A 27308-nucleotide genomic window follows, 5' to 3' on the forward strand; every position below is an offset into this window, starting at 1 on the left:
TTAAACATTTATAGTATATCTGGTTTTTGTATAATATTTTGTTCATTACAAGTCAGGTGGATTTTAAAATCTTTTGATAGAAAAAAATTTCATTAATACAAATTTTTTATATGATTGAAAGCTTTCTAGCTTTAATGACATTTCTTGATTAGTTACTTCTTAATTATTTCAACAGATTTTTGATAATTTAAAGCTAACCGTTTGGGTTTGTTAGACAAGCGGTTATATTAACATTCTATATTAAGACAATAATTGGCGCTAATAAGTAAAAATAACAAAATTTAAAAATACCGAGAGGCTCTTTGGGACACCCGTTAGGAACTATGCCCTTTTCGTTGAAATTGAATAACAAGCACAATGAAGGAATGGTAATAAAATTGTATTTAACAATTTACAAAAATTAAAAATACATAAATTATAGCGAGTCATAGTCTTGTCGGTACAGTAATCGCCCCTCATGTGGATTGTCTTCAAAACAAAGATTTTTTTGAAATTAATAATAAATATATTATTTCGAAAAGAACATAATTCTTACCGAGTGCCCAAGACAACTCACATTCTTTTTTTTATGTAGGTATATTGGTTTGAATTTTACGAGTATGGCATAATTAAGAAAATATTTAAAGCATCAGAAAATACCACAAAATCGTTTACCTTTACCAATAAATACTCTTTACCTTGTTTTAAGAATAAACATTTTATTTTTCAGACAACTCTTCAAGATCCTGTTAGTCCATTTGAACCAAGAATGGCACAGCTAGAGACGTTAGAAGCAAAGGTATGTTATCGTCTTTATATTATTGAACACAATACTTAATTAAATTAATAAAAATGAGAGTGATCATAAATAATTCTTTTCTGCGCAAATTTTATGGCTATAATTAATATTTCATTATCTAATTAATTTGCAAAATCATGCAAACAATTTTAAGGAAGCCATAATTTAACCTAGAACATATTTAGGTTATTTGATATCATACTGATGAGAAAAGAAACTGCTGAGAATGAAAAAAATTACAGCTCCTTTTATACGATTCTGTCCCATGATGAGACAGAATTTAATTTATTTTATTTGTTTGTGTACATTATAGAATTGTATGAAATACATATTTCAATTTCAAAAAATAATCAGATTCATTTAATTTGAATACACTGTAGTACAGAGTGATTTTAAAAAGTGATGCCATTCATACAACAAAACAAATTCTGCTATAATACGGTTAAAGGAAAAACTACAATACGATTTTTTTAGTACAGCATAACGTTTTGTCCTCTGACTTACTTATTAAGCAGATAATATAGCTTTACTTTTCCGAATCCAATTTCAATGATACTTCCTAACGTTTGTCATGGAAAGATAGTATAAAAAAATATAATTAAAAAATTCTCTATCTAACATATTCCGTTTTTGAGATATGGTGGGAGCGCAAAGAAATATAAATTACCTAAAGCGAGTACTTAAACATTTTCTTATTTTTAACCCCCCGAACTAAAAAAAAGGGGTGTTCTAAATTTGTCCGCTATGTGTATGTGTCTGTCTGTGGCATCGTAGCGCCTAAACGACTTAACCGATTTTGATTTTTTTGGTTTTGTTTGAAAGGAGCAATTTAATGGAGAGGGTTCTTAGCTATGTTTCGAGTACGAATTTAGGGTTCCGTACTCGAAAAAAACTAAAAATTGGCGATAATTTTCCAAATCGGCTCAGGTTTGAAAATTCTTTAAGGAATTTTTATACTTTTAGTGCATAAGTTTAAATTTTTTATAATAGCACTGTACACATTGTATAATATAATAAATATGTAAAACCTAATCTGATATTCATCGCTTTTATGCCTACGGCTGTATAAGGATGAATGAATCGTGATCTTTGGTGCATTTTGTATTTAATTTTTTTTTTGAAATTTATATTCTTAAATCTTTAAATTATAATGCAGAAAAATCTTGAAATAAAAATTATTTCAATGTTAAAGTTACGATTTTAAGAATATTATTTATGATAGATGAATCGATCGTTTTGAACGTTTTAATACTGTATATATGAGTAATGTGAAGAATTTATACTCGATTTGCAAATAACAACGCCCAGACTATGATTTTATTTTGAGCAGTATCTATTACGTATGTACTTTCACGCAAAGTTGTTTAGATAACCATCGAAGAATATAATAATAAATTTTTATGTCGACAAATAAAAAACAACGCAACTTTTAAAAAATATTATAAAACAAAACTTTGAGTAATAGAAAAGTTTGAGCAATAGTTTTCTAAATGTACAAAGTATTATTTTGTTCTCTAAAAATTTTTAATTAAAAATTTCGGACTAAGGTTTTTCATTTTAGAGATATGTTAATCAAATCGAAATTGTTATAGTTGGAGAACTGTCCATATGATTTATTGATGGTCATGGTTACTGTCTGCTGAGCCTTAAATATAATAGTAGATAATGCCCCAAGTTGACAAGGGGGGGGGGTTGAAAAACGGTCACTATCTGCTAGTTTGATAATTCATTAGATGTGATTCTGAACAGTCATCCTTCTTGCGAAGTTTGAGTTCCAATCCGGAGTTGCGACGAAAAAACCGAAAAATCGACATTTTCGGTAATAAAATACACACTACGAAATAAATAATAAAATACACACAATGAAGAAATAATAATTTGTTGCAAGGAAATATATTTTTAACTAAAATGGTAGCAAGTAAATAGTTTATTGTTTCGAGAAAATTTCAAGGATACAAATACTTGAATTGTCTTGAATTAAGTATTGAGATCGTTGACCCAAGAGGCATTTACTTGTTATAAGAACATCAATATCCAAATAGTCGCGTTTACTTCAATCCAGTAATTATTTTTAATACATTAGTTTATTTTATTGTGTAAATGAATTTCTAAAATATCGCAATTTTTAACACGACTCAAAAATCTTTGCTGTTTTTTGTTCTGATGTTCAAAATGTTCAAAATGTTCAAAATGCATTTAAACAACATCGCAACTGCAGATTGAATTAAATAAAAATTTGTTCCACAATAATAGATTTTTCAATAACTTTTCTAATTGCTAAAACTAATCATTTCCTCTTTGATTTCTTTTAAAATCGTTAAATTATATTTACAACGAATATAAAACTGATTATTTATTATTACAACTAAAATATATGTAAAATAACCATATACAATTATAAATAAAAACATTTATCAAAATAAGCATTCTTAAGTTTTACAACGCATACATACAATTGACAATTATAATTCATAAATATGTATTATAATATAATTAATTACATTATACTGCAGTCATTCAAATGAATCACAAATAATATTAAAAATTATTAAAATTCAATTATCAATTATTATTTTTGTCCTCAGCTTCAAAAACCATTTTTATTGTGAAAAAACTCAAAGTTTATTGTGTTATTAATCATGTTATTCAAAATTCTGCAATGTCTCCTTAAATCATTATGTGTTTCTCGGATGATATTGCTTTTTATCGGGGAGCATTTGAATTAAAATGATGATATTTTAGTAGAATGTAGGTGGGCTGAACACTGTTTGTCAATGTGGTTTTATTTTCGCCTAATTACATGCTGACCATAGTATATTGTTTTATAAATCATGAAGTAAATGATTGTTTATTGGTCAGTAAGTTCTTATGTCATATTAATGACTTCAAAAGTAGGCATATTCAACATTGGCTATGGTAAAACGGAAAATGGATAATATGTTTTTATATATTTCTCCCAAACTAGCCGGTGAAAATAAATAAAAAAAGTATTTAAAATTAAAGTTTAAACCGTAATAAATTATTTAAAACAAAAAAAAAATCCGTTGTGCCCGACTAATTAAGGATCTATGAGCACGGTAGTGGGGACACAAATTTTAACAAATATATATTTTCAATTTTGATAGCGAATTTTGTTATAACTTGACAATATAGTAAAATAAAAAAATCTCTATATTTGGAGTAATTTTCAAAATACCCAAAATTGAAAATTTTGAATAAATATTATATAATATTATACTTATTTATAAAAAAGCTTCGCTTTTCTTCTTAAATTTGCTTCATATTTCCTTTTATCATCCTTGCGATATTTTGCTCTCAAGATGTACTCCTCGCTTCCAGTGAAAAATTCGAAAATTTTTATAGAAAATTTTTCGTTCTTAAATCAAAAATGCAATCAAATCTTTTCTGAGCAGAAATGGGTCAAAAATTTCGACTTACTATGTTTCGAATATTTTTATTTGTACTTTTTGAAAGTCGAAAATCCAAAATGATTATACTATTTTTAAATATTCTATGCACAGAACAAGAGTTTTACACGTGTGCCCACTAAAACACACGTATACTTACACTTTATATAATCATATATACACATTCACATATCACATACTCGTATATGTTAATAATATATGTACTTTATGCAGGTACAGTGTTATTCATTTCAAACAATAATAGTGTATTTGATTGATTATGTTCACATAACCTTGATTTTAGCATGAAATGATATATTTATTATTTTTAAATTAATTAGTTGTATTGTTTTAAAATAAACATTTATGTGAATGTCTGTTGTTAAGGTCGCGGCTTCTTTTAATATATTGAAAAGTGTGAATTAGATATGACAGGCTTGAAACGTTTTAATTAATAGCATCGTTTCTTATTGGAAAGTTTATTAAAAATAATAATTTTCTAATTTTATTTTCAAAGATGAAATAAATGGATGTAATATTGCTGAAATTTCTTAAAAGAATCATGAGGCATATTACATATTTATCAGTATGAGAATGAATTAATCTTTTATATTTTTTCTCTAGTCTGATTTTCTGTTACATGGCGATATCTTCCTTATTCCCTTATCAAAGTCTATGATTTACCCCTCATTTAAAAGCTTGTGCTGACTAACGACTCACTGAAAAATAGACTCGCGATTTAAAAAGTAGACTGTAGAGATTGAGAAGCTCAAATCCGCCATCATAAAATCCAAGAGTAACAAAATTAAGCTTTGTAGCTTTGAATAGGCGAACATGTTTCGAATGAAACAGTCTTTATAGTGATATTTTCCTAATACTAAATTCAACAACTAACAAAATAAAGAGAAATGTTGATTAGGAGAATATATTTTAAATTGAACTATTTTGAAAATGTGTTCTCCTAATACTTATTTGTGCAACGGCCCCGTTTACCACGGGTACTGTACTACGGAATTCAATACGGGTCGAAATAGTAATCTAATTGTTTTGTAGCTGTGCTAGGAGGATTGCAATAAGTTTTGTCACAGGACTTATATATAGATATACACAAAAATATGTTTGTGTGTGAACTCATTCCACCGACTTTTGTTCGAAACTTACCTAAGCGGATAAGGATGATATAGTCTAGTTAACATGTACGATTTTTTCTAACTTTTTTGTATATTCTCCGAAAATTACGAAACAGGTGTCATTCGATTCGTAATTTTATGTAGGAAGTTTACTGAAAAATCCGAAATGGTGCTGAAAAAAATTGCAAAAGTTATAAACAATTAAGTGAAAAATAAAATAGGGGGCTCAGTTTTTTTTTAATAACTCAGATTTTGAAAATTTTCAATATTTTTTGAGTTATTCAAAAAAAACTGAGCCCCCTCTATTTTATTTTTCACTTAATTGTTTATAACTTTTGCAATTTTTTTCAGCGCCATTTCGGATTTTTCAGTAAACTTTCTACATAAAATTACGAATCGAATGACACCTGTTTCGTAATTTTCGGAGAATATACAAAAAAGTTAGAAAAAATCGTACATGTTAACTAGACTAATATAACATTTATCCACCATTGTCCGCCGTGAAACAAATTTTAAAATCCAAACTTTGATTTCGTACGGTGATTTAGCATCTTATCCTTCGAGTATATTGTGCGCATATTTTAGTGTATATCTAGGGTTCGCCTGGAAAAGCCATTCCTTTTAACTCAGCTCTAATGCCATAGTCCCTATTAATATAGAGGTAAAACAATAAAAATTTATACTCAATTTTTGCAATATTTATTTAAGATACATACCTATGACGTCAATTTATTCGAAAACGAAAAAAAAACCTGTTAAAAAATTTTATCGTGAGTCTTTTGATCAGAACGATCCGAAAAATATTTTGGGGATAGTTTGAAAAAGTTTCAAAGAAAGCCATTTTCCTAGTCATACACTAAACTATAATTATAGTTTAGTTTCCTAGTCATACACTAAACTATAGTTATAGTTAAACTAAACTATATATTATATTATATGGGTTAGGGTGGGAAAAAGTTTCACGGAGAGCCTTTTTCCTATCTAATATTGCGGGGTCTTTGAGCTCTGTGAATGTTGATGACTCGAGAATCTTGATAATAATTAGAGAAATTTTTCAAGAAAATTGGACTATTCTGCCTGTCTTGATTAAGGAAAACCAAATTCTCAGGTGTGTATTGCTTAAAAACAAAACCAACAACAAAAAAATATATATGTTGTTTAATGAATAATCCTGTACGAATATATAAATAAAAACATGAAATAAATATTGTTTTCTTGATGTAGGATGGTAAAATAAATACTAAAATATGTAATAAAATGATTTATAAATACATAAAATTACATTAAAATATAATTGATAATGACTACTTAATTTTAATTTTTATACAAATCATAATAAAATTTATTTTATTTTATTTATTAATTATTATATTATTTTTTATTATTACTATATTTATTTCCTACTTTAAATTTATTATTTACCAAACTGAAAAATTTTATCCGAGGCGTTGTATTGAAGTTGATTATATTTTACGATGTCATAAAGCAGAAATGTCAATCTAAATTATTAAAAAATTATTTGTACCATGAAAAACGGTATGGCCATTACAAATTTTATGAAATAAAATTGTAACACTGCATATCAATTTTTCAATACGAAAATTACTAAAATTCCATAATGGTCTGTCGGTAGTTTGGAGTTATGATTATTGAGTTGTTGATGTCTTTGGCTTAACTTTTCTTCCCTCAACATTTTTCTAAGATTTTATGTAAACTTGAATTTATGAAGTAACTGTAAATTTATCGCATTCTATTTCTTCATTATGAAATTAATAGCTTGTTTTTAATTTTACAAATTTTTTCACACCTAAAATTAAGATAAAAACCACTTTTTTATGAATAAATAAATTGTCTAAAACCTCCACACTACTTCCATATACATATTTCATACCAGATTTTCTTCCGCAGAAAAGTTTTCAAATATACATAATTTCGCTCTATTAAATTCTCTATTAGTCACAATTTAGCTCTATTCTTCTCAATTAAAAAATTATTAGCACTTTTATAATGCGATAACGAACTCGGAAAATATAATTTTCGAGCTTTTATACGCCGAAGTTTAATTAATCGGGATTTATTTGCTTTACCAAGACAGGTGCATTGAAAATACTTATTTGTGGTATCAAATAAAAGTACCCAAAGCTTCCACTATATTAATTTCTTTTGCTATTTTCAAAAGAAAGTTCTAACAATTAAAGACCAGAGTAAAGGTGTTACAATATTTCTAATCCTCGAAATGAAAATTGACATTTATACAAAACTTTATGTTTTTCAAAAATTTAGTTACAAAACTGTATGTTTTTTTACAAAAAGTAAAAATGTTATTTTTAAAGGGGTTCAAAATCAAAAAATTTTATTGAGTCTTACATCGATATTGTATATTGTGTACATAGGAGTAATATAAAAAATATCCATAAAAATATTTATAATAAATTGAAAATAAATATCTTAAATCATTTATAGTAAATAATTGCTGGGAAGTAATATTTAAAACATGCTAAAATTAAGAAAAAAAAAACACCTTTTTTATATAAAGTGGGTGTTAAATATAAATATGAGGTATTTAATTAAAATATAAAAACAAATAAAATACGTTCGCACCCACTTATTAAATCATTAATTTATTTTCAATTAAATAAAACATTTTTATGAAAATAAGCAATTAATATTGTAAGAAATAATTAATTTTAATCGATGCATTTTCTCAATATATATAATTAAGTAATTTATAATTTTTCATAACATAAATGTTATAATTAAATACATATTAATAATATTTACATTTATTTAAAAAAAAATATAATAAAAATTTAACCCCATTGAAATTCCAAACTTCTTTTTGTACTTTTTACTACAGGTATAAAACTAGCATACATTTTTTGGAATTATTTACAAAAAGTTATATAACGTATTTTTCAGATGTTACAATGAAGTAGTTTTGAATTCGACAGCCTTTTTAGTTTTGAATTCGACAGCCTTAATTCACCACTTTCAAAAATTCAATTTAAAAATTTTGAACCACGGATATGCCACTTTATTGAGTGGGAGACAAAATTTTAAATTATTAAAGAGTTGATTAATTTATTTTTAGAAAAAAGCTGGTTTTCATCAATTTTAACCTGACATGGCAGCACATTTAAAAATTTGTTGATTTTACGAATTCAATCCATGATCTGATTTGAGTAAAAAACTTACAAAACAACTAACACTTTCTGAATAAAGTTTTTCGAAGGAAGCAATAATTCATTGTGTTTAATTTTACTTAAACTACGAAAAAAACCTTTCCTTAAACGACGTAAAAATGTTTTGAAAAGATGTAACCTTGCTTATGCCAGAATTAATAAATTAATTTTAATGATATAATTAAAAATCAATTTCAGTTCAATTACCTTAGCATGATTTCGTTTTATTTAATTGTTAAAAAAAAAGAAAAAAATTTAAAAACAAACTTGAAAATAACCAACTAAAATAAACTTTAATTAATATTGTTTTTAAATTTCCAACAACAAAAAATAGTTATAAGTTTGAGACAATTGTTTATCTGTGGTCTGTGGCATCGTAGATTTCAAACGGATAAACCGACTGTTATTTGTTACAGTATTTGTCAAAAATCGGATAAGCTTTTTGAAGTTATATGTATAACTTGATTTTATTCAAAAAAAATTTCAAGAAAAAAGGTAGTTCCGGTAGTTAATAGTTTGACTGGATTATTTTTTAGCAGCATCTTGAAACGGGATAGCCGGGACTTTAGTTAGTAAGGTACACTAGAATTCTTGAATTTATAAGTATTGAAATCACTGACTCAAAAGATATTTACATGTTATTAGAACATCAAACAGCGTCGACTTTAATCCAATTTACTTCGTTTGAAAATTTGCTTAGCTTTGAATATTTTTTATTGTAAATTTTTTCCCTAGTTTTAAAAATTCAAGAGATTATGTGGAAGCATCTGGAGTAATATGTGCTTTTCCCATATTGATAGCTTTACAATGTATTTCTAACACATTTAAAAACATAAATTTGTGCTTTATAATTACAAGTTGAATTGATTAACCTTAACTAAAAGATAAGCAGAAATTTACTTTAAACTTTTCTTTTCCAAAACTAGTATTTTTAGGAGAGGGGGCATATATAACTTCGAAACATAAATAAATGTGTCTAGAACTCGAATAGCCTAATTGGTAGGGCGCTTGACATGAATCCAAGAAGTCCAAGTTCGAGTCCATGGTTCGAGTGTATTTTTTTTTATTCTCTTTAATTAAGATTACTAGACAAGATATTTGTCAATTTAGTTTACGCTGTATGTATCATATTAAAAACATCAATTATAATCGAGAAACCATAATGTAAATAAATATCGTATACATGATTAAAGTAAACAATAACAAAAAGTAAAAAATAATTGTATTAGCAAATATAAAATTGTATTATAGAAATTTCAGTTTTTAGAAGTAAAAAGGCATAAAAATGAGCTCGACTCAAAATAATGGGAATTTTATAAAACGATTTTCTAAAGTAATAATGCGGTTGTTTTCAAAATGAACGTTTTCAATTGAAAAGGCAGGTTGGGGTAGGCATTTCTATTGAAATTCTTCACTATTATTTAAATGTAAAAAATAAAAACTTCACGGTACCGCCACTGTTATTTGCAAAAATACATTGTATGTATGTATGTACGAACATTTTTAATAATAAAAAAAGAACAAAAAAAATAATCTTGTAAATCTAGATTGAGCCTTGAACAATTTTCATATAATAATAATTATATATTAACTACAATCTCTATATTCAAGTACATCAATTAAATAATCAACAGTTTTATAAACAAAAAAAGAAAAATACGAAAATAAATAAAAAAAGTTCTTTCTACATTTATTATAGATGGCCAGTATAGAGGTATCACTGTCTACAACACCGAGACGAAAGAAGAATGGAAGTATTGGAGGTGGATCCAAAGCGAGTATTGTTCGTGTAGATCCAATTTCACGGGAATTAGATCATTTACGATTGGCGTTACGTGATAAGGAAAATGTTATACAAAGGTAATTATTTTTCTATATATAAATATCGCTTTTTAAAAAGTGCTTTGTTATTTAATTACTATCCTTGAATGCAAGGTCTCTCATTAAGAGTGATACTTTTTAAAATTTGATTAAAACAAGTGAAAACATACAATTGACTGAGTTAACTGTTAAAATACCCTGTATTGAAAGTGTAGAATGCCATTGCCTGCATTATTATAGAAGAGTTTAAAAAACCAACACAATTATGGCGATTTATTTAGTTTTCGAAAGTATTTTCTAGAATTTTTTCTACTAGTTGAAGCTCTACCTGCAAATTTTCAACTCCTTATCTGTTATAGTTTTGGAAAAAATAGACACCAAATTTTTGTCCTAATTTGCGTCCTCACGAGTAAACAATGATATTTACGAAAAATAGTTTTAAACAAAAGTTGTTTTTATTTTTTTATAAGAAACGTTTTTACGTTTAAGGTTTTGTTCTATCTCTAAAGGTTTACAAGATAGGTCCTACGGACCCGAGTTTCAATTAACCCATGTTGGCCATTTACCTACTCAAACTCACTTTTCTCGACCCAAGCACGCTAAAAAAAACTTCAGTTTGATATGTCTTCATTTTTGAGTTATCATGATTACGGACGGACGAACAACCGAAAATGGACTAACCAAGTGATTTTATGAACATTTATAGCAATATTTTGTTCGTATCATCGATATTTCTAAGTGTTATAAACTTGGGACTAAAGATAGTATACCATGATATATATATCATATATACAGGGTATAAAAAAACAACTCAGCGTACCAAAGTGATTTGTTCTTTATTTTAATATCTTATGGACATAGAAGTTTTGTAGTGAACAAAATATCTTCAAATACCGTCCCAAAGTTTTTAATAATTTCTTTCAATTTATTATTGATTTCTTTATTTTGGGTTATTTTCTTTGATTTTTCTCCTTTTTTACTTGGAAAAATGTACCCCACTAGGCTTCAAAAATGGAACTTACCTTTTCACGCATTTGACTTCTCACTGTGAAAACTAATAATATGAGTTGAATTTTAATTTTTTTATTTATTTTCTAGTTTAAAAGGGCAAATAAATCACACAACAACTCCAACAACACCAGGAACGAATGGCGGTGGAATAGGAGGTTTACCATTTTTAAAATCAAATGGAAATGGTCCACCAATTAATCATACAACACAATTAACATCAGTGGAACGGAAGCATGCTGAAGATCGTCTTGCCAGAGTGAAAGCTGAAATGGATAATAAAAGATTAGCAATAAAAAATTTAAAAATAGCTTTAGAACGTTTGGATATTACTGAGTAAGTGGATTTTCAATCATAAAAACAAACTTTTAACATATTTTACAAGAATATTTTATTTAATATCTTTTTAACTAGATTCATAAAAACTTTTTATAGAAATATAAAAAATATATGGAGTGTCTCATAATCAGAGGCATAACAAAAAAAAATAGCGATCATAAAGTATCCCACCCAAACATTGTCATAATTTTAAATATAGTTCCGTCCAAAGTGCTCTTTAAATTATCACCAATTAAAATAAATAAACCATTTCAATCATTTCCGAACTTTTATGACACGAAAACATACTGTAATGTTACCACTCTCCTGTTCTTATAGCAAAAAAGTAAAATTTTGCGACATTCAATATCATCCTGAACATTTAAATCGAACGACTCAAGCTATTACAGAGACTAATGTGGTGAAAAATTTATTTTTTAGTGCAATAAAATTTATCTGAAAATCTACAAAACGAATATAAATCATAATATGGTGGAAGGGATGGGAATAAAAAAAATTTAATTTCAAAACACTTCTAGAATATGTCTATTATGGTTCATGCCATAAATTATGAAGCTGAAATATTCTATATGCTATTCCACGTTCGGAAACTCAGTGTAAAGCTGGTTCGTATGTAGAAGTTTCAAAAAGATCGGAAGGTGCATTTCGTTCTATCATTTTCTCACCTTCCGAATTTTGCCGCCCTGGACCCCTTATATAAATCCAGCGATTAAATCCCTAGCATAAAATAATTTACATCCGTCTAGCGATTTTCAAGTATCAAGTATAAGATTTATGCCAAAGAAGAGTTTAGCCCGATAAAATCAAATGATGATCTTAAAGGTGAGACATATAGTACACTCAAAGATGTAATACAAATTAAGGGAAATGAAATTAACCGCTCACATTTTTCTAAATCCATGTAGAATGTCTTTCTTAGATGTTAATAAACATAACATGCATTTGTTAATAAACAATAAATTCTTAATTAAATGGTCCATGTAAAAGTTGATTTAAAAAATTAAAATAATAGGTAACTTGTATTACGTATATGTTTTACATGTACAAGATTAGTATTTTTCATGTCTGACTGTCAAATTATCGAAAATTTCTCATACATGTATTGCATATACATAATACAAGTTGCTTATTTATTTATTTGATAAGTCAACTAACTCATGGTTGACGAATGATATTTGATACTTAAGAAACTGAGTAAGTGGCCGAGCGTTCTAAGGCGTTAGTCATAGAACGTTGGACTATTTAGACTTAGGTTGCGGGTTCGAATTCAGGCAGCGGCAGTGTGAACAAGAACGAAGTAATCGACTCCACCCACATCAAAAAATGTAATTGTAAAATATGTTTGTAATTGAATAAATAAAGATTAACAAATAATGGTGTGCGTGGCCTCTGTGATAAGGCGTATGTCACAAATACGGAGGTTAAACCCCCATTATTATTATTATTATTATTATTATTATACGTAAGAAACCAGGTGTTAGCAAAAAGTGAGCATTTTCCTTAATTAACCAATTTTTCTAACATCTTTTACTGTAGGTATTAATAATAAGAGATGTCTTTTTTAATGTTCTTGGCATTTCTAATACAAACTTATATATGAACCGAAATCAAAACCGCGACATCTGAGTTAGTTTATCATGGTAACTTCAGAATAGAGGTATGTCTCTCATCTGGATATTAATAACGTTAAAGATCAAAATAAGTAAACGCTATTATAGTAAAATCTTGTACGAAATAATTGATGGCTAGCGCTATAGACTATAATAAAACAATGACTTTTTTTCCCTATTGACACCTTATATATTAAATTTTAGTTTAGATTGTTTGTTTTTATAAAATTACATCTCTTTCAGTAATATTGATGTTCGTATTCAACAAGCAGAATTAGAATATCAACTTGGTCGTGAAGAATTGAATGCATTAAGTTTACTAGAAGAAGCGAGAGCATTACAATTATGTTTGGAGGATATTCCCCAGACAAGCAAACCACAAACAACGTTATACAGGTAAATAATACTCTTATACTTATTACACTCACTAAGTCACTTGTCATAATATATTTATAATTTTATTTTATTTTATAAAATTTAATGTAATATAATAATAATCTTTATTATATATATATATAAAAAGATTAATATAACTCCTGAAGGACTTGGCCAATGGACGCTAAATTGTGACTATGACTGACTTATTTTTGTTTTGTGGAAATTATGGTACTTTGCATTATTAGGGACTGAACACAAAAGAGGGATCGAGAGCTCCTTAAATTCAAGTCCAATATAAGACTTTAAAACGATGTAAGTTTCAAATTGCTCCAAGAACATTTTTTGTATAGGAAAAATTGATTGCAAATAAAAAATTTCATAGATCACTAACGCCCCCCCCCCCCCAACTTCCCAGCCAGGTTGTCGATTTCACCATCCACATATTCGCAAGTTGTCAACTTTAATATTTTCAATATGCCTCAAATATGTACTCAAAAAAGCTACTCAACTCTGCAACTAATAACCAAATACCATTAGAATGACAGTTTTGGAAAATAATTTTAAATTTTTGTTAGTATTTTCAAAATATCTCTAGTTATTACTCCAGAATTATAAGGCTTTAAGTATGCCAGGCAAAAATACTTGATATAAGTGAAGCGGAAACTGTGTAATATGAACTAGATATCGTTTAGAAGTTGAACAAGTTTATTTTTTTCATTTTCAAATAAAAATAACATTCATTAGTTTTACTAAGTACAATTTTATAATGAATTTATTTATTTATTTACTTATTTATCAGGTGCGGATACAGAGTTCATTCGGGGAAGGGGTAACAATTTTTCTTATATTCCAAAAAATTCGTACCACAAATTCGATAAAATTTATGATATTTTTCCATGTAATACATGCATTTACCGGATGGTCTTCGTTCTGCCACACTCATACACACACAGTGTGTCGCATTTAAGATGAAGACACCCTCACACTTTCGTTATTTATAGGAATATCGATTTGGAAATTTGCACAGTAATAAACGGGGATGGGTTATATTTTTTAAGATAGATAACAGAAACTTGAACCTTAAACTCAATAACCTATTACAAATTGACAAATAGGGCAAAAATTTATTAATTTCTTAAAATTTCTACCTTGTGCCAGAGATGGTTTAAGATATCGCTAAAAATTATAAGAAAAAGCTGCTTAGAATATTTTTTTAAGTTCATATACCGATTTTCATGACAAAATTTGCATTTTCAATTTTTCATTATTTTGGTCTTTACCCAAAATTATTACAAGTTTATTTTTTAATTTTACAACTATGGAATGTAAAACAACTATGGGTGTCTTGGGCAATAAACTGGGCAAATTGATAGTGAAAAAATTATAAATGGGAATTTTTTCATGAAAATCGGTACATGGACATAAAAAATATTCTAAGCAATTTTTTCTAATAATTTTTTTCGATAGCTCTAACCATCTCTGGCGCTAGGCAAAATTGAGCCTGAGTTAAAGGTTCAAGTTTCGGTTAAATATCTTAAAAAATGTGACCCATTCCCCTGTGCATTTTTCTCCTATTTATTTATTTAATCAATCATTTATTGTTCCGCGAAATAGCCTAGTGCTAAATTTTTTTATCGGTCACATTTGTTGATGATATTTTTATCAGAAATTTTGAGTAAAACACAGCTAGTGGAGGGATTAATCGCACCCATTGATCTCTCTCTGTATCCGCGCCAGTTATTTATTTACCAACTTGTGTAATTTTATATTTTACATAACAAATTCTTAATTTTATTATTATATAACTGGATATCTAGGTATTATCATTTGCAATAAAACCTCATTATTATAATTATTTACAGAAAAATTCATCAAAATGCTCATTTATATATACATATAAGTTTTTTCTTTTTTTTAAATTATTTATTTCCTTAGTAAATTATAAAAAAAATGTTTAACGGTATAATTTAATTTAACAAAATTCTTTTTCGTTGAAGATTAGAAATTTTAAAACAAACAAGAAAATTCAAATATTAAATATAATCATTTATTATTTATGTTTTGTTTACTAAACTCTTGTATACAATTTTTTTACCATCAAAGTCTCTCGATTGTAATTAACGTTTTTATTATGATACAAATAGCGTAAACATATATAGCCAAATAATTTGTCGAGTTAAATTAAATAATCATATAATGTAGATTATACAAATCATAATCGAGGTTTATTTACTGCATAAATGATATTATCTGTTGAAAATACAGTATAATAAATATATTTAAAAAAAAAAAATATTCGAGGCATTTGCAAACACCCCCAGAATTACGAAATCCACGATCCTTTGGGCGACAATTTAGGTTAAATATTTTCGAGTCCTTAGGGGGAAAAATTGTCTTGATTATTTCTTTATATGGGATTAATGGGATACTTTTTATTAAGAAATAAAAAGAGTACGAGCGCCAAGGTAAGTTTAGACATGTGGTTGAAATTATTTGCACCTTATTTTCAACTTTACTGATGAATTTTGTTATAACTTCATGAATGTAAATGAAAAAAAAGAATAAAATTTTCGATACCTGCCTTGGTTTTCGAAATTTCGAAAGGTAAACAACTAAACAAAATTTTCAATTTTCGATATTTTAAAAATTACTCTGGATATCGAAAATTTTATTCTTATTTTTCGTCTTATATTGAAAATATATATTTTTAAATTTGTGTCCCCACTAACGTGTCATACATCCTTAATTAAGAAAAATTATAAAGTTTCACGCCAATCAAATAATGATTTCACGCCATTGAAAAATGAGTATTGAACCGGCTTAAATAAAAATTTTTAGTTAAAAATAATTCCAAATCCCACTAATAATCAGGTCAAGATTAAAAGTTATTGAGTTCAAGAACATAAGGATTCACAAAACATTCATCAAAAATAATGAAATAATAATAATATGTATATTTGATTGATGCGTGTAAATATTTCATAAATATATCCATTATTTAAATATTTTACAACAATTAATTCATGGTTAATTTATAAAAGAAGAAGAATACGTCTGAATACTTACATATAGTTATTATATTATTATATGAAATGTGAATAATCATTTTTTGAAACCATGTTGCACGGATATTTATTACTTCAGGGTAAAATATAAATATTATGTGAAATTATTTCACATAGGGTACTACAACAATCGATGTAAAAAAGTATTATCAACTCTCTGACACGAAGTAAGTTATTTTCATCTCCCCGAAAAAAACTAATAAAAACTTATTTACGTTTGATGTGAGTCTACAATGTTCTAACATCATATGTGCTGTCAAATTTATATCTTTCGAACAGATACTGTAAATAAATAAAGACGTCGAAAAACTCGGTTTTTATAAGTTGCATTCTGGACACGGTTAAAGCCTCAATTTCTTTTTTTAGAAATCTAAATTGTAGGCACTTTTCAAACTAAGATTTTTAAAAAATGAAATATATTTATTGACATTCGAAAAATATAATAAAAAAAATTGTAAAAAAAAATAAAAATTTCTTAGAATTACAAGCTGATTAATTGTACACGGCACCCTAACACGATTCCAGCCCTTGTAGTGTTCCGAAATGAAAAAATTCGAAAAATTGTTAGTTAGTGAAAATGTAGCTATCGTGTATTCGAACCTTTTTTTCCAAAATTTTTTTAAATCCAATGTTCAGACGATAGAAGGATTTATAAAGAAGATTCTTACCACATTTCAAAGGAATCGGTCGAGTGGAACTTGAGATATCATGTCAACCACTTCGAAAATGTAGTTTCAAGAAAAAAGCGTTTTAAGTTTGAGAAACAATTCCGGCAGAGTAAGTTGGATAATAATTATTACTCATTTTGGATTAATCGGCGATCCCTGAACCATACATTGAGCCTTCTTCTACTTCATATGCATTGTTTTGCCAAGTTATTTCTGCTAACCTAGCTGTTCTGGCTTCTTTTGAATCAGCAGAAGCTCGCAGTACAGAACGATCAATTCGAACTTTGTTCCCAGAAAATTCGATGTGTCTTCGAAAATAATTCAAATTTTGAAAAATCCGTTTAAGGACATATTTTAAGGGTCTAACTTTTAAAAAATATGGAAACAAAAATCGATTTCTTCAAATTTATAGACTAGAATACTGCCTTAATAAACTTTACAATACAGTTGCAATCATCAAAAAAGGCAGACAACGGGAATCATTGTACCTATTTCCACCTCATTATGGCGCATTAGTATAAAATGGTCTAATATGGTGAAGTTCTTACATCGACCTTCTTAAGATTTGCATGTAATTCAGAAAATAGAATGTAGATTTGAACGCAGATATAAAGAATGAATAATAATGGAAAAATTTATCTTAAAATAAAGTTGTAGATAATAAATTTTACTCTAATTCAACAATGAATATATTTAATCGAAAACTTATGGATCCGATCAAAGAGATCTAATGATCATATTCACCACGGCTTTTATCTACCATATTTTCATGCAATTTTATTTAAAACTCCACCCATTCGCATGCAAATAAATGTTTTAAAAGTTTCAACGGATTTTTTATTTTTATATTCTGATTAGAAGTATTTAACGTTGAAAATTATTATAGACATGAAATTGGATTTGTAAATAGCGAAAACATTTAACTATGGATTAATATATTGCAACGATAATTGTTCTGTATTTAAACTATTCTATTTATCTATTATTATTTATTGCGATCAGATAAACAGTTGGTATCGTCGACCAGATGCAAAAATAGATAAAAACTTAATACAAAATTATATAGGTACATGGAACAATCATAAAAGGGTTGTGCATAACTTTGAGTAGTATAGAAGAAATAGTAGATATTATACAAAGGCAAAAAATGAAATAAAATTTTTGAATTTAATCAAATGAACTAGTTAATAAGGTTTATGATCAGACATTAAGGCATAAAGACAATTTCAATTTGTGCCCCAATTTCCTAGATCAATTTTTTGTACTTACGTATTTCGACTACCAAGTAGTCATCATCAGTATGAATTAGCTAATTGTAATTACTCTTATTGTGTATGTTACTCTCATTCTTAATTTGGTGTAGTCCGCCACTGTGACTTCTTTACATGTTTAAGAACAATTTCTCAAAATTTTAAGTTAATGTTTTTTTTTCTGTAGCGTCTCAATAACCTTAAAGTGATAGAGCTCAATTACAATTTTTATTTAATCATGTCAAAAAACTTCGAAAGTATGCATTTCTTTCTGGCCTATTGGGCAATACTTCCCGTAAAGTATAATCAAAGTCAAATGATAATTTCTCGTGGTGGACAGGGAAAAACCAACAAATACTACGAGTAATAAGACTGTTCTACAAAAAAAAATATTAATTAACAATTAAAATTTAAAAAAAAAATAATTTCTCCTAAAAATTTTTCTTGACAAATACATACAAAGTAAGCAGCCGGATAGTTGGCGTTTTTTTGACTACAAAAGTAATCGGCTTTATCGACTAGTTGCCGACTAGTCGGAACATCCTTAATAATTATAAAATAAAAAATCAATATATCAACTCAAGTTTTTAGAAAATCATAGATATTTTTTCAAACTTTTTTTTTATATACGTCTGCTGTATATTGTTGTAACAATGGCCAATAAAACAGGGATTATGTTCGAAAACCGGAGAAACGCCTCGAAAATCGAAGATTTGGCAGCTCTGTCAAATTTCGATTTAGAAACAGAGTGAACGAGAAATTTGTACAAATTTTGTGCAGGGCATTAGTGACTATATAATCTTAAGTATTTATTTAACTTAAGTTTAGAAGATTGATCAATATGGACAACCAAAAGTTAATTAAAAACAGTATTTTTATGCCTTTCAACGTATAAAAAAGTAGTTACATAATATTAAACCGTAACAAATTATCTCTCACCAAACTTAAAAATAAAAAAAACCAAAATAATTAAAATTATTTACTTAAAAATAATCGATTATTTTCAAAAAAAAAATTGTATTTTGTTATAAACTTAAAACAATTAAATGATTTTAAAATTGTATTTTAAGAATAAAATCTTTTGGTTATAGCTGTACTAGAGGATGTAGCGGCTATGTAACATTGCATGCCATTGAGGTCAAATACGACGCAAAAAGTCCTCGATTTGGAGCGGCACCTAAGGACAATAACCCCGGACTATATGTTGAATGGGCATTAGATGATACGGAGCTATGTAAAGGTGATAGGTATGTATTTAAAAACATTCATTAATAATTTATTCATTTAAATTGTATTTTAATTAATTATTGAAAAAAAAATATAAAAATTCATTGATAAAAATTTGTGAATATAAAAAAAAAATTTTTACTATTATTATTAGTAAAAAAATTTATTTATTCTAGGATTCCGTTCCGTAGAAATTTTTAGGACTTATGTAAACGTGCATTTTTTATATCACTCTTATATGAAAGACAAATAAAACTGTTGTTTTAGAAGTAGTGCTAAGTAATATGGGATATTATATAATATTTAACAAATATCGTCAATCTTATAAGGGCTGCTTTAACTTTCAGATTATGTAGTTTAATTATTTGTAAAATTATTTTTTATTTGGCGAATCGCAAAATCAAACTGGACAGATTTTTGGATCCTTAGTATCTTAGATTATAATTTTTGAGACCACAAAGTGTCCGTAATTTATTCAACTTTACTAATATCTTTAATTTGTGGGTTTATTTCGATATTCCTTAAAATAGCAAAAATAAATTTTCTCTGGTTTTGATATTCCAATTTTATACTCCAAGTGATAACTTCTATAAACTTAAATAAAATTTTCCAAACAAATTCTAATTTATTTATTAAGGTCGACTCAAATTTTTTATTTCCGATTACGGTAAAATTCATGTCAGTCTATTAAGAAATTTTGATTCCAAAAATACAACAAGCCGTGGGGTAGGTCTGGTGCGATCCTTGAGGCCTACATAAATAACTTCCGAGTATAATAAGGATTAAAAAAAATTGGCAGTCATGGGGACTGCTGATAGAAATGAAAACTTAAAACTTTTAGCATAAAAATTTGAAATTTCATAATATTTGAATTAAAATTATCAATATCAGTCTGGTTTTCACATCTATTGAAACTCCGAGCAACAATTATATACATGTTTATAGGGTTTTTTATTATTTAAATATATTACGGGCTGTACAAGATTATGACAAAATTTAAATACAATTCAATTGTAATAACAATTAATATACAATCATATGATTTGTGGATAGTATTTGTATTTACATAAAATTCAATGTACTTGTTATGTACGAAGCACTAATGTTACACAATACGTCAGTTGTATGGTTACAGATATACTGCTATAGGCATGTTGGAGACGCGAACGTACGAGATTTCGCTCATCCAAAAAGCGTCTCTCGCGCACAGCACTGTCGCACAGCATGTTGGTGACGCGAACCCATAACATTTTCCCCTACCAAAAGTACCCAAAGTCACTAAAGAAGTTTTCACTTCAAAAATAAAAATTTTTTAAAACTGGCCGGCTTGAAACGACTCGACCGAATTATATCGTAAGGAAAAAAATGACCACGAATGTACCTTTTTTTACTACATAAAATCATTATTTATGCTCAACATTACAAAATATTTATAAAGACTGTATTAAAAGGATTTAATGTAGGTAATTACCAGGTAATAATTTAAATGAAATCATTACATTTATTGTAATTGTTAAGTATTAAAATAAATTACAAACATTTCATCAACATCACCTTATTTAATACATAAAATAAATTCCAATATCTACATTGTATGTGGTATGGATACTTACTAGTGACACTGATATGTAGGAAGTAATTGTTGCAAATGAGTTAATTATTTTTATAATTTTATTATTACACTATGTGTTACTATATTATCCACACATAAAATGTAATAAGTAACATAATAAAACTAGTTTTAAATCATGTTGCACTTATATTTTCAAAGCAACCTTATTGTAAAAGTATTAGCGAAATTATAAAATTAATTTATACCTACTTTTCAAAATACCAAAACAATATATAAATTACTCTGTAAAAAAGACAGACAGAGCAAAATAAAAACAAAAACTTTGAAACAATATATATTACATAAAAGTTTTTCAAATACAAAATTTTGGCATAAACACATAAGTGACAAAAAGCAAGGTTTAACATGGGACTAAATGAAAAATATAAATCAATATTTCTCAAAAATAATTTCGAAATAATATCTAACTTGAAACTTGAAACACCATAGTTAATAATTATTTAAACTTTTAACAAAATGTCAAAATTTTTCCAATTTTCTTTTAAAATTGTTTAAGGCTGTTCTATATCTACACATTTTTTATTGGCGTAAAATTTTTTTAAGAATTCTCTAAAATATTCGTTAGTGGAAAAAAAATATAAAGAAAAGCGGTTTCCCAGATAAAAATGGTTAAAATTACAATTGAATTTCAAGCACTGCGATTAAACCCTTACTTTATCGATTTGAAATTTGTTATTTTATATGTATTCATATTCTACCTGCCCTGGGTACTTTTATTTTTCGCCGGTCTACCTGTCCTGGGTACTTTTATTTTTCGAAAATTTTGTTGGGAAAATTAACAGGATTTTCGAAAAATAAAAGTACCCAGGACAGGTAGACCGGCGATAATAATTCGTACTAATCAAAATCAGAAGAAGACCCGCATTCAGTAATTTCGACTACCAGATAGCAATATTTGTACTTACTAATTTTTAAGGCCAATAAAAATATTCAAATTCAAATCAGATAAATCCCTGGCGATAAAAATTTGTAGTATTAAACAGGAAGTAGACCTCTTTTTCAGTAGTTCCAATTTAGACCACCAAATTACTTAATACCATTTATCAATAACATATCCTCGAATTTCCAATCGATAGAGTAAAGGGTAATGAATATTTAAGAGGATTCTTAAAAAAATTATAAAGTTTCACGCCAATGAAAAATGTGTATAGAACAGTCTCAAATCTAGTTGTTAAAAAGCGACCTTAAATAAAATAATTTAAAAAAAAAAATTGTTTAAAATTTACATAAAGTTTTACTATGAACGCACATAGCAAAACAGATTGGTGAATGAACGTTCTTAATTAATTATTTATAATTTAACTAAATTTAATAAAATCAAGCGGCTTTGCATATCGGTGCCAACATAATATCTACATTGACAACTTTAAATCACATTTGAAATAAAACTTGATCAATTCAGAAAAAAAACATAAATATAAAATCGGTCAAGCGTGAATACGCGAAAAGAGAAACTTAATATATAAAATAATATAATAAAATTTTTTCATACGAACGTGTTAAAGTTAAATTAACGATTTGTGAAAAAAATAATTGGTAATACCTTGAAAAATGATCGTGATTATGCATTTTTATTTAACTTATAAAATTAAAATAATTTTACTATAGGTGCTATGCCTGCGTGAAATTATCTTTGTTTTTTTCATCAGTTTCTTTGTAAATCTTGATATTAATAATTACATTTTCATACATGTGCCCTTTTCGAAATTTTATTCAACTAGCAGTAACTCGGCCACTTCGTGATCTTGGCTTTTAACAAAAATAGAAAAACTGTTTAAATTAAGTTGTTCCTTATAAAGAAAACAGACATTTTTATTCGAAATAATTTTTCATAATTTGAATATTTTATGCTAAAATTTATCTATACAGGAAATAATAATTTTTGATTCAATTCTTGATACTAGTTAGAGATACAGAAAATTTTTAGGTAACTAAGGAAGGTACTGTTTATAAAAAACCAATTAATTTTCTTCAAAACATTTTATCGCCTCTATTTCTGTCAGTTCACATAAAATATGAACTGTTTTTTTACATTTCATCATTCGATTAGTATGGAAACAAAAAACACTGGTAAAATCATCTAAATTATCACATTTAAGACCCGCCACGTGATGGGAAATCATTTTATCTATTATAATTTTACACACAAAATAGGGATCATTTTAACGTATATAAAGGGAATCATTTTACCCGTAACGACATATTTGAATATCGTCATAAAAACAAACCTTAAAATTATCCGGAAAAAAATTACGCAAAAAAAAGGAATTTTATCTTGTCTGCCTTACCATCGATCGTAAGCAGTAAATTTATTATTTTTGATATAAAACACAAATTAGTATATACATCGCCATAAGTCTTTGTTGATTAGTTTGATCACGCGGAAGCCATCTATCGATAGATATACTGAATGGCTTTACAGTCAAGGTCAAATTCAATAAATTCAAGGTTTTTAAAGATGTTCCCTTACAATACCAGATTTTCCCATTATCGATTAAAATGGTTCATCGTATACATATACCTAACGATTTTTAATACGATTTAATTATATCTTATAAACATCGGATGGGTATTAATGTAGGACGATTTAAAGCCATCGAATTAATTGTTTTCAAAAGATTCACTAAAAAATAATAATTAAAACAAGGTTAATAAATATCTTATAATTGAAATATAAATCATTTTTAAATAGAAAACAATACCGAACACTACTGTATAATTATTATTAATAAAAGAATAGTTCAACGTATGAAAAGTCTATTCAATTCTTTGATGTAAAATTTCCTATTATTAGATTAGAATTATATATTTTATTTTATAATTATCAAACTTTAAATATATATTAATTAGCATAATTAAACAAAATACTTTACTGTATCATAATATAAAGTAAAGTGTAAAGATACGACCTTTTACAATAATTATTATTACTAAACACGGACGGATCCATTGTTTACAATTTCACATGCAGTAAAATCATTATAGCGTATATCCGCACACCCAAGGAGAGGAGATTTTTATTATGTTTGAAAAATGAAAAGATGCTTCTTAAATATTTAGAAAAAATAATTTATTTTATGTTTTATAATATTCCATGAATATTCCTTTCTTTGACTATAGATGTCATTTGCGCAAGCTTATGTGAATCAGTTCGACACCTTTTGGATCACTACCCTGCTGGAAAAAATATTTGAAGAAATAACAAGTTTTAATAGGTCTTAGAAAACTCTGTGAAATAATAATAATAATAATAATAATAATCATTTATTTGCAAAGACCATTACATTTTGGTATACAAATTGTCATAATTGGTAATAAGCAACAATAAAGAACATATACATAAATCTAATAATAATAATAATAAAATCTAATAATAATAAAATATACAATAACAACACAATGGGTTAAAAAACAATAATAATCAAAAAAAAAATGTAAGCAACAATAAAAGCCTTAACAAAACACAAAAATCTTAGAAAAGTCTTAGAAACTCTGAAACAGTCTTAAGAACTCTGAATTTCTCAACTTCTCAACGTTTTTGGACTAGTCTAATTCAGAGTTATTCCGACTAGTCAAAAAACGTTGAGAAATTCAGAGTTATTCAAAGTTCCTAAGACTTTCAGAGTTTCAAAGACTTAAGACCGGGGTATAAATTTAAAAAAAAGCATTGAACTGTGACTAACGTAAAAGAGCACTCAACAGTGAAATGGCGAATGCGACAACTCATTTATGACTAGCGCTTTTCTGGGATTGAGACACTCTATGGATTAATTCAGAATGCCGAAATTTTTATTTTTTTTTTAAATTTGGTGTTAGAATCTTTCTATATTTTAAATTATGTTTTTGTTTTTACAGAGTTGTTGAAGTTAATGGAAAATTAGTATTAAATAAAACAAAAGAAGACATGCTACGACTGTTGGCTGTAGCACCAAATCCCGCCCAAATCGTAGTATTACGTAATAATGTAAATAACTTTATAATTGAGAAAAATCTAATACAATCGGCTACATCAAATGAAGTCGGGCATTTACGAGCAGAATTAGAAGTAGTTAAAGAACGTGCCGAGGAAGCACAACGAATGAAAGAGGGTTTAAAAGGTGATAATCTTCGATTAACTCATCGAATATCATACCTAGAAGAGCAAGTAGCTGAATTATTACATCGGAAAAACTCCGAAAATAATAATAATCATGTACAGGAAGTACAGAAACAAGTACCTCCATCACAAAGTCAAGTGATTACATCGACTGTGAAAAATAGTCAAAACATTACAAATATCAGTATTACTTCCCCACCTCCATCTCCGAATCGAAATTCGGATTTACAAATATTTCAAAAAGGACCACAAGTTACTGCTCTTGTAGCAAATTTACCTGGTTTAGAGACTGATAATCGTGATATGTTACGAACTTTACGACCTAGGTCATCACATTCGAATATTTCAAGTACGCATATACCAGCTCCTGAAGACATTAACCAACGAACACGACATAGTCGATATTCTTCACAATCTTCAACGCGTACTCTTGATTATAATTCAGAAAATTCTTCGGTTGATCATCGAAAATCTTCTAGCCATCATCATCACCACCATCACCATCAGAGAAGAAATCCCGAAGAAAAATATTCTTCTCACCATCGAAAGTCTTCGCATTCCGATCATGAGAATAATAATCGTTATCATCACTCGAATCGAATAATTCATGATTCACATAGTCATGATGAATTAGATCAAGATTCGGAACCATCATCAAGACTTTACGATACACGTAGTGTGAAATCGTTAGATTTCGACAGTGAACCTTGCATAAATAACAATCACTACACGAAGTCGACGAAAGTTCATTCGATGAAAAATGTCGATTATACGTCGGAACCTATTGCCAACGATAAAAAAATACAATCATACTACCAACGACGTGAAAGTGCTGATCCACGACAATTACGGCCAAAACCACCGAAAAAACCTATACGTTTATCATTACACCGTGCACAAAGTTTACAATCCGTTGAAACGAACCCAACACAATTATCGTGTATGTCAAACTATAAGGATGATAAAAAACCACTAAAACGTAATCATAAAGGTGAAGCACCTCCAGCACCAAGTACAGTAGTGAAAATAGAACGTCCTACGGAACAACCTCCGCAACCCCCACCACATAAATATGAAAATCAAGAATCAAATTCTCGAGCTTCGTCACGTAGTGATAATCATTCGGCTTTAAGATGGCCAACATCGTTACATTATTTATCATTTGTTAGGTCTTCATCGTCGAATCGTCATAATGGACATTTATCAGACGGTGGAAAATGGTGTTAATTAATTTATTCACCATTCAATATCGATATACTTATACGGTATCGAATTATACCCACATATTTATTAATCTTGCCATCTCTAAGTAGTAGTAGCCAAAAGTATTTGAAGCAAAAATTCATAATATTTGTGACTTGTAGAGAAATTCTGGAATGTTATAATTTTTTTTGAATAAATATGAATAGACCAGTAAATGACAAAGGAAAAAATAATTGACTTTTTCGAAAAACGAATTATCGAGAAACGTAATTAAACGATGTAATAATGATTAGTCGCAATTGCTTTTTGTCTTCTCCACTTGGTTGAATCAATAAGTCTTTAAAATTATTCCAGAATGTACTAAAGTCGCAATTATTCTTTGTATATTATGAATTATTTTTAATTTATCTAATAAATTCGCAATGTTTTTAATGCAATAATGATTAGAAGAATACATACTAAGAAAATAAGAAATTTTATAAATATGTAAATTATTTTCTTATAAATTTAAAT

The 27308-nt window shown here is 27.4% G+C and overlaps 1 protein-coding gene across 1 annotated transcript; it reads left to right on the forward strand.

Annotated features, from left to right (window-relative positions):
* The first annotated feature begins 721 nt into the window (after positions 1-721).
* Positions 722-26887, forward strand: LOC123295288 (probable serine/threonine-protein kinase MARK-A). The gene is made up of 6 exons (XM_044876574.1): positions 722-778; positions 10197-10357; positions 11417-11662; positions 13519-13671; positions 19728-19883; positions 25352-26887. Exons 1-6 carry the CDS (start codon positions 749-751, stop codon positions 26817-26819), a joined length of 2214 nt encoding a protein of 737 aa, XP_044732509.1. The 5' UTR covers positions 722-748; the 3' UTR covers positions 26820-26887.
* The last annotated feature ends 421 nt before the right edge of the window (positions 26888-27308 follow it).

This window comes from Chrysoperla carnea, chromosome 3 (genome assembly GCF_905475395.1).
Source record: "Chrysoperla carnea chromosome 3, inChrCarn1.1, whole genome shotgun sequence".
Lineage (NCBI taxonomy): Eukaryota > Metazoa > Arthropoda > Insecta > Neuroptera > Chrysopidae > Chrysoperla > Chrysoperla carnea.

Excerpts from the sequence above, each read along its gene's own strand:
- LOC123295288 (XM_044876574.1), top strand. The coding sequence starts at position 749 with ATGGCACAGCTAGAGACGTTAGAAGCAAAG. Across the intron at positions 13,672-19,727 it reads CCACAAACAACGTTATACAG|CTGTACTAGAGGATGTAGCG; the intron begins GTAAATAATACT and ends TTTTGGTTATAG. Across the intron at positions 19,884-25,351 it reads GAGCTATGTAAAGGTGATAG|AGTTGTTGAAGTTAATGGAA; the intron begins GTATGTATTTAA and ends TTGTTTTTACAG.